Raw genomic sequence first — 13,383 nt, forward strand, 5'->3', positions numbered from 1 at the left:
CTTGCAAAGGACAGGATTAATGCAGAGACATAGAAGAGGTATTTGCCCTACAGTGGGCACAGTCAGGCTGATGATCATGACGATGGTAGTGAGCGATGATTTTATTGTTTACTGTTGTTCGTTTAAGGGAAGAGATAAATTATGTTGCTTGCCTGAGGACCAGCATACATAATACACAATGGTAGGCTGGAAAGCCAACATGAAGAATATTAAAGTCACTTTAAAATTGCTTGGCGAAGGAACAACCGATCGCCTTAACCAACCAAATTTTGAATTTCTGAGTTAACTTCGATCAAGTACTCATTGCATATGTGTATGAGGGCGTCAGTAGCTAAAGGATAGGGATGGATCGCTATGCATTTGCCAGCAAGTCCAAGGTAAAGAACACTAGCCTACTTTTGGCAATAAAAAGTGGGTACACAAGTCGCGCGTCCTGCTACTACTGACATGTAAGGCGGAACCCTACAGACAAAAAAAAAAGTTCAAAATCAGGGTAATGACTAGAGACCGGATTTTAGGCAAATGCCTATTTTTTTCAACGCTTCGTAGGCACACCATTTTTGCATATGAGCACGAATTAGGTGTTTACGATATGTTTATTGCTCTTTTTATAGTGCCTATAAATGCCTATTTTGGGGGTCAGTGCCTATAAATGCCTATTTCCGACGTCGGTGCCTAAAAATGCCCTATTTTACAGAAAAGGGTCATGAAATACGCTTAGGCTTTGCTTTCTGATTCTGTTTGCTTTCGAATCCATTTGGGTTTTGAGTAGAACACACACATGGCAACATTAGATGACCTCGTCAGTTGCCTGTGGTGAACACTGCACCTACGCCGGCTGCGTACGCAATAACAACCACGTCAGCCGAAAATATCGAAGCAACCTTTTTCCTATTTTCTGTCATTTTATCGTGGCAGCTTGTGCGCTAACTTCACTTTTCTTGCGAGGACTATAAAAAAAATGGAATGCGGGGGTATAATGCTCACTACCAACATTGGACTAATTGAGAATGTGCAGCAACGAATCGCTGCTCTTCCTCACGGAGAAGTTGCTGAGAAAATCCGCGCTAAGTTGCAGTCCGTCTTGAAGAAAAATGAGGGGTTCTGAGACCTCAAGCAACTTTCAGGAGTACTTACCGGTGAACATTCTATGATACCGAACAGTGTAAAGCCATGAAATGTTCCTAAGTACAAGCACGCTCCTGTAACAACCGTTGATATTGAGCGTTCCTTTTCAGCATACAAGCTTGTTCTTACTGATAAGAGGCATAAATTTGAGTCCATCAACCTGGAGGTGGTGCTTGTCTGCTACTGCTTCCATAGCTTTAACAGTGATTTCTAAATGGATAATGTTTATTTTACCATCCTCATGAATGTACGTAGGCCCGTGCAGAACTATGATTATTTTCGGCATATTCCGCATCAAGTAGCACTGTGTAACATTTTCTGGCATCTCGTATTTATGGTTTCCACACCCTTCTAATGCCAAGCACCATTTGATAGTCGCGTGGCTCCAGACACGTGAAGCCACGAACTATAAAACACTGTTTACACAAGTTGCACCATATTTATTAATGTTGAAGCATCGAGTATGCCTGCAATAAATAAGTTCTATTTCTGTGTGAGCGAAGACTGAACTCATTTGTCAGATGCTTTGAATTGACAATGTTTCTATCAATTTCTAAATACATGGCCTCCTGTTAAGGTGTTCATTGTTTCTACTTTTGTACATGACAAGCGAATTGTTTGTTTCGAGGTATACCAAAGTGTATACCCTAGGTATAAAATGGTTGGTAACAGTCCCTTCTGCTCTGCTGAAGCATGTGTATTGTACGAAAAGTTGCGCGACAGCCCCCCCCCCCCCCCCCCAAAAAAAAAAAAAAAAACGGTTTCTAATGTTCGCACCTTGTTTAAGGTCCCAAATCGTTTCTGCTGTGTTTCTGTTTTATTTTAAGCCAGATATTGAGCGCTGGAGTTCGGAACTGTGTGCAATTTTGACAAAGTTTATAGTGCCTATTTTCCCCCGTTAGGTGCCTAAAGTGTAATTTTAGCCGCCTGTTTATGGCGCCTAAAACGTGCTTTTTAGTGCCTAAAAATCCGGCCTCTAGTAATGACACTGCACCGATGAATGGAAAGGGAAGACATCTGCCATATATGGAAAAAAAAATGGCCGATGATGTAGCGCGGTTAGGCAGATAGGTGCGCTAGCACTTCGGTTCGAGGCTCGGTTTTCAAGGTTAAGCAGGCATCAGACACTGAAGATCGGCGAAATCGAACTTAAGCTCCGCCTTGAGGGCATGACGAGATAGCTTTAATGCCCATATAAGCCGAATTGGTCATTCTCTACTTAAGGTTCACAGATCGCTGGGAGTCCTCCTGGGGTAGCGGTTCAGTGTTATTCAATGCGCTACTGATTTGCAATGGCAGGTGCTGCCACCAGTGGGGCTTGTGAGCCCCAGGTAGGTCTTCCCGAGCAGGACCAATCATTAATTTACCTGCAACCGGCTATGGTGGGCATCTTGCTCACCAGGTTGTGATGACGTCACAAGGTCGATAGACCTAGGTGGCCCAGCTGCGACTTAAGGGGCCGCCTTAGGGCAGGTTGCCCACAACTCGGTGTGCACACAGAGGGACCGTACACACAACGGCAAAGCGACCGAGTGGGAGCTTTAGTGCTGACGCATTAAAAAGAGATGAACGCAGGACAGGTAGCGAACTTAGGGTAATGATACACCAACGGGAGTTAAGAGGAGAAATCACTTTTGGACATCAAGAGACGGAAGTCTTTTACACAGTATCGTCTTAGAGTTACTAAGAAAAAAATTATAGCGGCACCTAAGCAATTCTGATTCTGTGTAAATGCGAGCGCACTGTTTGTCAATGAGTCGTTGTCGGCCACTTGGGAAAGGAACATTGTTTCGCTGCGTTGCGGCGGTGGCGTAGTGCATCGACAGTAAACTACTGCTTCTGATCACGCTCTTTTGTCTCACCTGGTGATGTAGACGCGAGCGATGGAACTTCGACGATGAAGGCTCCATAGCGCCTCAACCTCGCTGACAGAAAGCCGCACGCCAATAGACCTCTCCCTCGAGTAAACAACGTGACGTCACGGAACGCACGTGCAGCGACTGCAGCGCTCTCCTTCCTAGCGGCGATGGGCAAAACGCTCCCACTTCGGCTCGCATCCAACGCTCTCGTACGTGCCTCGGAAGCGATGGAGCTGTCGGAGTACGCGAAGTCACTGCCTGAAATCGCCCGACAGCGATATGTTGAAAAGTTGAAAGTCGGCGGGAAACAGTACCCTGACCCCTTCGTTTTGAAGGACTGGAGGAACGACCCGAAATTGTGGCCAAACGTGCGTTTTGGCGACATATACGTTTATCTCGTTCAGACGCCCGGCCCTTACACTACTGAGAGCATGAAGTGCTACCGCTCGCTGAAGGCGTACGTTTTTGCAGCGGAAGGGCACGTGCGCCAAGTTTTGGCAGCCGACTTTGGTTTAGAGTGCTGCCTTTTAAAAGCAAAAGTGACCCCGTCGCAGAGGACCACCGGCGAGCCGTACGAAGCGTGGACGGTTTTGCGAGAAGAAGGCAGCGTACAGGCAGCTCACTGCACATGCATGGCGGGGTAAGTTCAAGTGTTCGGCGGGATGACGAACAACAGCGTTTTAACGCGCTACCTTGATCAGCAGAAAGATAATTGCATGCGGTAGATTCGGAATGCATTACACGCTAACCGTCACGTCAGAATACTGTTCATGTGTGAAGTCAGCGTACAATAATGCAGTGCGTAGGATGCATATATTTTGATTGTGTTAGTGCATGCGAGGTCTTATATTTTGATTGTGTTATGTGGTTCTGTATCGCAACCGCCGCCGCCATGACATCGCTGATTCGATCTCGGCCGCTTGTCGACGGGGCTGAAGCTGAGAACGCTGACTGTCGCTTCGTTGGGGGAGAATCTGCTCTAACTGTTGTGCCCTCTGCGCGGTCACTGCTCAGAGCCATTGCGAAAAAAAAAAAAAAAAACGCTTATGATCGTGCGGTGTCGGGTCTGTTAAAAGGGTCCTTAGGCGGCTGAAACTGCTCCGGTTCCGAGCACCGCGACGCCCCTTACATCCCATGTGTCGCCTGAGTTCAAACCCTGCACAGCTAACCTACTTTACGCTTTCTTGTCCCATGCTACCAGTTTGCAACAACTAAGATGTTGCTAAGATTGTCCGCTCAAAACGACCACACTTCTTCATATCTGCGCTGGGATTTCTCTTCTTGAATGAGAAAACGCTGGGCACCCGGTCCGGGTGGTCCGGTAACGAGGACGGGGCGCCTACGTTGGCGGATAAGACGAGAAAAAAAGTTCACAGTGCCATTCACCTCGCTAGGTCTTCAAAATCAGCAAGTGAAAGAAAGGAATGCTTCTCACCAGAGATGAAGTGCGCTCCGCATATCCCTTCTACCTGTCTTGGCTTCCAGTTATCTCGACGCAATGCGTGCACCCACACCTTCAGGAGATTCTCGTCCCGCGGAAAACGAAAAAGCGGACGCCTTTCTTGGCACGGTTAGTGCACCCCACGGCACAGCAGCTCGTAGGCATCAATAGACAGGGTCGAGGCACGGGTTCCGGCGCCCGCACTGCGATAGCTTCCTTGCTCGCCCAGCAAAACTATACGGGATCGCACGCAAACGGAGGACTTGGTTTGGTTTGGTTTCGTGGGGTTTAACGTCCCAAAGCGACTAAGGCTATGAGAGACGCCGTAGTGAAGGGCTCCGGAAATTTCGACCACCTGGGGTTCTTTAACGTGCACTGACATCGCACAGTACACGGGCCTCCAGAATTTCTCCTCCAAAGAAATTCTAGCCGCCGCGACCGGGATCGAACCCGCGTCTTTTGGGTCAGCAGCCGAGCACCATAGCCACTGAGCCACCGCGGCGGCTGCAAACGGAGGACTGTTTTGCCCATCGGGTTCCCGGCGTGAGCCGGAAACGTCATCGCTGTGACGTCACTCGCCTCGCGTGACGTACCCGAGGAGAGGTCTATTGAGAGCGGCGGCGGGGACTTTCTCGTTTGCGCAACCTCTCACCGCGTTTGCTTGAATACGACAGTGGCGCATCCTATTTCCTAGCGCATCTTGCGGAGACGACACGCCAGTCTTTACATGTGCCACATCATCAGTGGCATCTCGCCCAGTGCTTGCGGCGAAGGGGGCCAGCCGCTCCAATCTTGAGCCTGGTCCGCGTTGTTTTCTAAGGAGGGGGTAATGTACAACGACCCCAGGGATGAGAAGGGGCGGTCCCAAACCTGTTTCCACTCATCGCGGAAGTCGACCTGCCCTTCTGAGAGAGGTAAAGTCGCACTGATGGTGATTCTGCCAGTCGCGTGCGGCGTCTCTGACACGCGTTTCTGCCAGAAGTGCCTGGCACGTCTTTGTGGCTATGGCGTGGTTTTCGCTCAACGAGTCAAGTAATGTGCTGGCATTAAAAACTGGTGTCCTGTACATAGGACACTAGGAATGTGTGAGCTATGAGGAGAAAACGTTGTGCCTAACGGCAAACAATCTGGTGAAGTTGATGTGTTCAGCCATGCAAGAATCTCGTCTGCAACAACAGCGCTTTTTCGCAGGCTACCCCTTCTGGAAATCGCAAATATGATTATTTGCCGAGGTTTTGTACCTAGTTATTTATACTACCGACGGTTTTACTGCTTTACAAAATGACCTCGACCAAGTAATTGAGCAAAGCTCAAAAAGTTTGTTTTGGTTTATGGGGTTTAACGTCCCAAAGCGACTAAGGCTATGAGAGACGCCGTAGTGAAGGGCTCCGGAAATTTCGACCACCTGGGGTTCTTTAACGTGCACTGACATCGCACAGTACACGGGCCTCTAGAATTTCTCCTCCAAAGAAATTCTAGCCGCCGCCGCCGGGATCGAACCCGCGTCTTTTGGGTCAGCAGCCTGGCACCATAACCACTGAGCCACCGCGGCGGCTGCTCGAAAAGTAATACGGATATCAAGTGCCGAAAAAAACTGTTAGGTGCACTTTAAAGGGAAAAAAAAAATCTTGTGCTTCTTTTTACCCTATAAACAAACCGAGCTGTTATCAGTTCATGAGAATAAATATGTTGGTGCTTATCCGACCCATGGCATTTCAAGTAGCCGAGACATCGGTCACATCACTACAAAAGCATAGACACTGCTAGCTTTTCTGCGCAGAAATGCAAACAGATTGTCACTTCGAACAATGGAATTGTACAAATGTTATGCCCCATCTAAACTGTAATGCGACTGTGCCGTGCGGTACTCATGGTTGGCATATGACGTGAAGAAGGAAAGAATTGAAAGACTAGCAATCCATATTGTTTCTACAGATTATGCAAAGAATTTCTCTCGAGACGCAAGGACAGCCTAAGAGGGGAACAGCTTCACAGATATAGATAAACCCTTGCATTTAAATTTTTTTTCAAAATATATTCCACTCTCACGCTGTAATAAATCGCGGAAAGTATTTTTCCAAGCCGGATTATGTTTCAATTTGGATTGGTCCTGTAAACAAAATTTCGGAGGTAGCTTGCAAACTTAGTGTTTGAGATGTCGTTTTTACTATGAAGTGAGTGAAAGAAGTAACCAGCGGATGTCGCAACCAGTATATGAGGGAAGTATTTTCTGAGTCTCAAGAATTGCAGCTCTAAAACATGTAATATTCGTATGTAAAATGTTCATGTTAAAATCGTCTGGGAAGCATTATGCTAACTGAATTGAATTGTGTTTATTCTATGCCCCCTCTCCTTTTCACTAACGGCGGTGTGGGTGCGGTGATAAACAACTAAGCAGTGGCTGTTTCAGGTATTTCTGATGGTGTACTCTGCAATCACGGCACCATACATCGGCTTGTGCCTCTTAGCTGTATTATTCCCTTTTGTTCACTCAAAGGTGAGTGCACAACGCTCTCCTGTTTTGTATTTTGCCTCACTTCTGTCATGTACAAATTAATGTCATCTGAAAGTATAGTTAGCATGCTTAGATAAGACTGTGGGTATCACTCACCTATTTTTTAAACTTGCTCCCTGCTCTGAGTGAAACGAGAAAAGCGATAAGGGAGCTAACATTTAGTCAGGGAAAATTGTATGATTTTTTTTGTCACCTGCCTGGCAACCAAGCGTTGTCTGAGATAAACCTTAAGATCTTAATCAAGGAATTGAAGCGTATTTTCCTCGCGCTCGAGGCCAATATTTCTCACGTATCACTTCAGCACAGCGCTTCGTGGCGTCTTTTCTATCCGTCAATGCTCATTTTTTGTGCGCTGTAGTTACGTGAAACATATGGAACCAACTTCCCCAGAAGTTCACCTTGAACAGAAAGCTAAGGAAACGAATATCGTTCTCAGTAAAAATGGAATAACTTCTTCTTTCAGCCTACGGGGAGGCTGGTCCGGCAGCACAACACATTTATCGACGCGGGAGTTCAATATAAAAATATTGCCCCCATTCAATTCAAAAGCCATCACGTGCTTACTTAAACAGAAGTGTTGCCACCGTTTTCCAGTGTATGGCGGTTTGGCGTAGCCCGTCGGAACCGCGCATAAAATTTGGTGTCGACGCAAGGATGGGCTGGTGATGGCAACACCTACATTTCGTTTTTTTTTACTGCGTGTAAAAGTTCCTTTTTTTTCTTCAACGTTTCTTTTTATTAGATCGAGGCGGGATTAAACAAAAACGACACAGGTGTCGCACGTGCAAGATATATATTTTTATAGGGTGGTCCAAGCCGCACATTGAGCTGCTGCGGTGAAAGTCTATGTCATGATCCTAATTTTTATGAAACAAACATCGCTGATGTTTTTTGCATCTCAGTGATAACAGAGAAACGTGGAAAACTGTTTACATATTCGTGATGGTGGCAGTACTACGACAGTTGGTAAGTATCTAACGAGCAGAGTGATCCTAGAAAGCTTCAACAGAGGTTATTAAAGAATCGAAGCAGTGGGCCAATAAAGAAACCATGTACTCAAATGAATAGTGCGTAAGCGTTCAGCAAAGGTGTAGTGTAAGAGATGAAGAGATTTTCGAGAAGTTTCTCCTTAAGCAACGTAACGAACACTTAGGATGTAGGGTGCTTCACATGAGACCTTTAACAATTTTTAAAACTAAGCTTTTGAGTTAGAGAGCGCCTTTTTCGGCATAGCACTGTCAACGGTGCAGTGGATCAGAATACAGCTAAGACATGCTAATCAGCAGGCCGGTTAACTAATATTGAATAGTTAACTTTTTAACTACGAATATAAGGCTCTTTGATTGTCGAGAGGCGTGTAGCTCACCATAAGTAATATCTATATCAGTTTTTAGAATTTCGAAAACGCCGTTTCCCTTGCCGCTGTAGCCCAACAAATTTTGGCTACAGAGTGCTAAAATGCATGCGCTTTTGAGAACCTTGCCGACAACGTAACCACTCCAGTATACGTAACTCCTCGATATAGCCACAATGTTTTGGACCAGAGCGCCCAGGGTAACTGCGTTTTCGAAATTAAAAAAACTCATATAGATATTAGTTAGGGTGGGCTACGCGTCTCAGTAATTGAGCAGTCTGACAGTAATAATTATAATGTTAACTATTGAATATTAGCTAACCAGGCTGCTAGTTAGTACGCCTTAGAGGTACATTGATGTACTACACCGCTGACAATGCTCTGCCGAAAAATGCGCTCTTTTAATATAAAAGCCTCTTTAAAATTGTGGAAAGCGTTAGGTAAACCATATTGTACAATTGAACGAAGTCGCACTATATTATGAGCATAACTGTAGCTCGGTTCTTTTATAAAGACCCTCTGATTTTTTTTTCTCGCTTATTGAGCTACCCCTGGTTTATAGTTCATATTTCATATCTCAAGTAGCTCTTTGATCAAACCGCCTGGTATTACCTGTTTGTCGGCCACAATACGGCCACTCTGCATGATTTTCGACGGTTGCTCAATGAAGAATTCTTTCCTTGTTTTGCAAGTTGCGATTCCTAGACTAACTGGAGTTGCGGGCACAGTTGCCGAATGAATCGGTTGTCACAAGGTTCGTGCGAGCAACAGAATTATATTCCGACCAGTTTATGAATGAATGAATCAATGAATCAATGAATGAATGAATCCAAACTTTATTTCTCAAATGTGCATACAGTCTTTAGAATGAGCCACAGGCCAAAAGCTAAAGAAAATAGCTTGAAAATGCCTGTGGCTCATTTAAGAGCCATTACAAAATAATAAATAAAATAAACACATACATACAACGGTGGCAGGTCGCATACGAGCACACTATAGAAAGAATTTATAATATTTACGATTGAACGAATTAACTAGAAAAAACAATTAAAACTGAACAAATGCGTTTGAAAGTTATACACTGCTGGGTTGATGACAAATGGGAAAAGGACACCGATACATAAACTACAATATATGAAAAGAAGTTATGGAATATTATTTACAAAGTACACTTTTAAATCATGTGGTCGGAGGTTATACATACTAAGCTGGTTAGATTCGTAGCTGTTTAGAACATTAGGTATAAGGAAATTAAGTGCTTTTTTACCATAATTAGTTCTAGCGCGTGGAAGTGTCCATTTTGCAGTTGATCGGGTTTGAACATACTTTTCTATGGGCTTTAACATTGCGATATTAAGCAAAAAATTACATATTGGTGTCGAAGAAAATTTGAGATAGTATAATAGGCGGTACTCAAGAAAAACATTTACGCGAATTACCTCATACTTGATAAACAATTCAGCCGTATGGGCAGTAAAACTGGCACCTGCGATAATCCTGATAGCTTTCTTTTGGAGAATTAGAATTTTCTGTAGATTTGTTCTGGATGTGGTAGCCCAAACTGTGTGGCAATAGTTAATATGTGATTGGAATAGGGGATGATAAATCATTCGTTTTATACAGGGAGGAAATTCAGTGCGGTACCGAGCAAGAAAACCAACGGCAGGAGCTAATTTCTTGCGAAGGTGTGTTGCGTGTGCGGTCCAGCTCATACAGGCGTCAAAAATTACACCGAGTGATCTGAAGGTGTCCACGATTTCTATTTTATGGTTCCCAAGATGAAGATCCAAGTTAGATCCAATGTTCAACGTGACCACAATAACCTTCCCGTTTAAGTTAAATCCTGTTATCAACTCGTACAGGGTGCAGGTCTGGCGACGCTAATTACCGTTACATATCAACTGTGCCACATGGCATACATAATTAGAAGCGAAAGAAAACCGCCCCGAGCTCCAGTGTCCCTCGACTACTGCCCTGAAAAGCTGAACGGAACTTTTTCACCACTCAACAGCACTTTGGACACGCCGAGCATAGGGTAAGACAGCTCTGATCATTATGCTCAATATGCCTTCTGCATAGCTGCGGACACCAGCTTAGAGCTTGTAGAGAACGCTAGGACGAGGTGACGTGCCGGTTCCGCGGTGTGTATTTCGCTGAGACCCCATCCGCGCCGCTCTCCCGTCAAATGAAACCTCGTGCCTCCACCACGCTGCGGCATCAAAAAACACTGAAGGCTACGTGGGTGTGGGAGAGCAAAAAGATTAGTTTGTCAGCCAGAGAGTTTCTTTCATTGAAGTTCTTTCTGCAAGATGGTTCGTCTGGTGGTTTGTTGTGCACGAAGACCGACACACGTTAGGAACTTCCAGCTGCACAAAGTGACATGACTATCCTAAAGAATCTACTCAAAATGTTTAAAAGTGACATGACTGCTGTCACTTTTAAACATTTTGAGTAGATTCTTTAGGATTAACTCTGGCGGCCGTTTTCTTGCAGCCAATTTTGCAGTGTAGCAGGCTGCCGTTGAAAACTATTTTGTTTTTGTTTTTATCAAACGTTTCCTACAGAGGAGCTGGGAAGGAGGCGGAGACTAAAGAGCTCACGCTCATGTGGGGGGAAGAAGACACGCTAAAAGGACGAAAGACACGTAGAACAAGCAGACAGGACATGCGGTAACGAATAACTAAAGAGCGCGCATCCTGCCTACTCATTTTGCATGTGTTTTGTTGATTTGGTTCCTAAAGATGAAAAAACTCTGATATCAGTGGGGCGACCGATATTGTAGCAATGCGAAAGCAAAAGCTACATCGACGTCCGTGACTATTTTGACGTTCATGTACTATATCGACGTACATGGCTATTTTGACGCCTATGTGTATTGTTCACGTTTTTTGGTGTTATATTAATTAACTAATTACATCTCATCAACCAATTTTTCCCCAACAACATTTTGTCACACACTATGACAATCACACATTTATCTCAGAGAACGACGCAATCGTGAGCACAAAACTAGCGGACACATTCTGCGGACGCGGCATAGCGATATAATGCGTTCGCGTTAATAATTTCGCCTTTCCATTGTGCCGCTTATGCTCGTACAAGCCGCTAATGATGAAGCTGATGACATCCGCACATGACGGTGGCCCTGAAGTGCATATGGTGTCAAACCGCTGTCTAGATGGAGGGTAGGGAGACGTCTTTCCAGTCCGCCCATGCGGCCCAGTTTTTATCTGATTTAGATCAGGCCGCTAAAACACTCGGGGCAGATAAAACAAAAAAACAATAAGCACCTCCGAAATTAAATATTTGTGGCGTGCTTCAGCGTTCCTTCTATTCGCAGGTCAGAAGAAACGTTCTTCATGTTCCGCCTGTCGCACCTTTGGAGCGGCTTATTCTGCATATTCGCTACTATCATCATCGGAGTGCTGATAAGTACTCTCACAGGTAATGTCAATATGCACTTGAGTTTTACACGGCACTGATAGTGCCTCTTCGTTTTGCGAATATCACCTTTAACCGCCTTGTTTCGGCAGCATAGTGTCAGAAGCATGACGTTTGTGTATAATGACGTCTTCGATATCACATAACTGAAAAGAACATTTTCACAGTGAGGGAACTTCTTTTTTCTGTACTATGTCACTATATTTAGTTCGTTATTCCCGTGCGTGCGGTGCTGCAGAGTGTCATTTTCATTCACTAACATGTTTTAGATGACATTAATGTGGAGACCTAAGGATATGATGTTATTGTGAGCATTCATGAAATAAAAGGCCTCTAATGATAGTTTGCTAACAAATTATTTTACTGATCTAATGAATCTAGTGATATAATTGGGGGTTTAACGTCCCAAAGCGACCCAGGCTATGAGGGACGCCGTAGTTAAGGGCTCCGGAAATTTCGACCACCTGGGGTTCTTTAACGTGTACTGACATCGCACAGCACACGGGCCTCTAGAATTTCGCCTTCATCGAAATTCGACCGCCGCGGCCGGGATGATATAATGTTGAGAAAAAGAAGGAACACCGATAATGGATTGGGGAAGATTAGAATGGTGGATAGATGCCCTTCCAGAAGCAACAACATTTGATGGCGTCCCCACACGGACCTTGGTAACGACTTTCAGTGGAATTGAAACCAGCCTTTCAGCTCGTTTTTATCGAATATTTTTTTTATACCCGGTACATATTCGCGCCTGATCTCGGTTTGGTTTTCGTAATCATTGCTTCCGATATGTCTCTACTTCTGTTCACTTGATTAATGAAAATGTTCACAAATGATACCGAAACAACAAGGGTATGATGAAGCATTTTGCACCTCATCGGAAGAATGGTCATAATTCCTAGGCGGGGCGTTTAGCATGGAAGGTATTTTCATTTCTGAAGAGCAGCGTAGGAATTCTCTAATACGGCCCTAAAGACTACACCATTGATTGTTGCTGAAAACCTCGAAATTTTCAATTAGCAAGTACTGTTTCTTTTTGTTCCAGGTGAAATTAGGAGCAAGAAATGTCAACGTGGACTGTGCAATGATGCACTAGTACAAATGTGGGCAAAATTAAGGCCAAGGCTTTGTGGGCAAAAGAAAGTGGTAAATAATCACTCTTCTGTTAGCTATTAATGCTGTGAGCAATCATTGCGATGGTACATACTTTTTCTTGCCATCCCTTTTACAGGATGCCAAGAAAAATACGCTCACTGAAAGCACTATGAACAGCAATACGGAATGTACGACCCTCATGACGAGTACTGATGTTTGATCAAGGCCTCCATATAAAAAGGCAAAGATGCAACAAGAACTGCAGAGTGTGGTGTTTACGCAGGTCCATCTACGGAGGATACCGGAAGAAACGGATCATTTCCCCTGACTCTGTCGCTTGGTCCTGTAAAATTATGGCCACGGCTGCCAATATCCCGTACAAAGTGATACGCATTGTGAATACCCTTGTAACCCATACCCTCTGTGGGCCTGTCAAAGCTCAGCGTAAATAAATAATACAGTGACAAGAAACTCGAAAATGTTTTCCTTTGAAGGAAAACGTTTGGCTGGAAAAGGCTCGAAGGCGATAGTTAATTTATTTTGGCTTCTA

The 13,383-nt window shown here is 44.7% G+C and overlaps 1 protein-coding gene across 1 annotated transcript in view; it reads left to right on the forward strand.

The window, feature by feature from the left end:
- Positions 1–13,053, forward strand: part of LOC149347103 (sodium-coupled monocarboxylate transporter 2-like) — a 45,776-nt gene extending 32,723 nt beyond the window's left edge. Inside the window, exons 11-15 of the mRNA XM_089541492.1 lie at positions 6,839–6,925; positions 10,160–10,332; positions 11,638–11,741; positions 12,784–12,884; positions 12,970–13,053. Coding sequence (XP_089397618.1) covers positions 6,839–6,925; positions 10,160–10,332; positions 11,638–11,741; positions 12,784–12,884; positions 12,970–13,053 — 549 coding nt within the window. The remainder of the gene's footprint in view (positions 1–6,838; positions 6,926–10,159; positions 10,333–11,637; positions 11,742–12,783; positions 12,885–12,969) is intronic.
- Positions 13,054–13,383: the final 330 nt, after the last annotated feature.

Source organism: Amblyomma mixtum, chromosome 4, assembly GCF_055824585.1.
Source record: "Amblyomma mixtum isolate Tamu chromosome 4, ASM5582458v1, whole genome shotgun sequence".
Lineage (NCBI taxonomy): Eukaryota > Metazoa > Arthropoda > Arachnida > Ixodida > Ixodidae > Amblyomma > Amblyomma mixtum.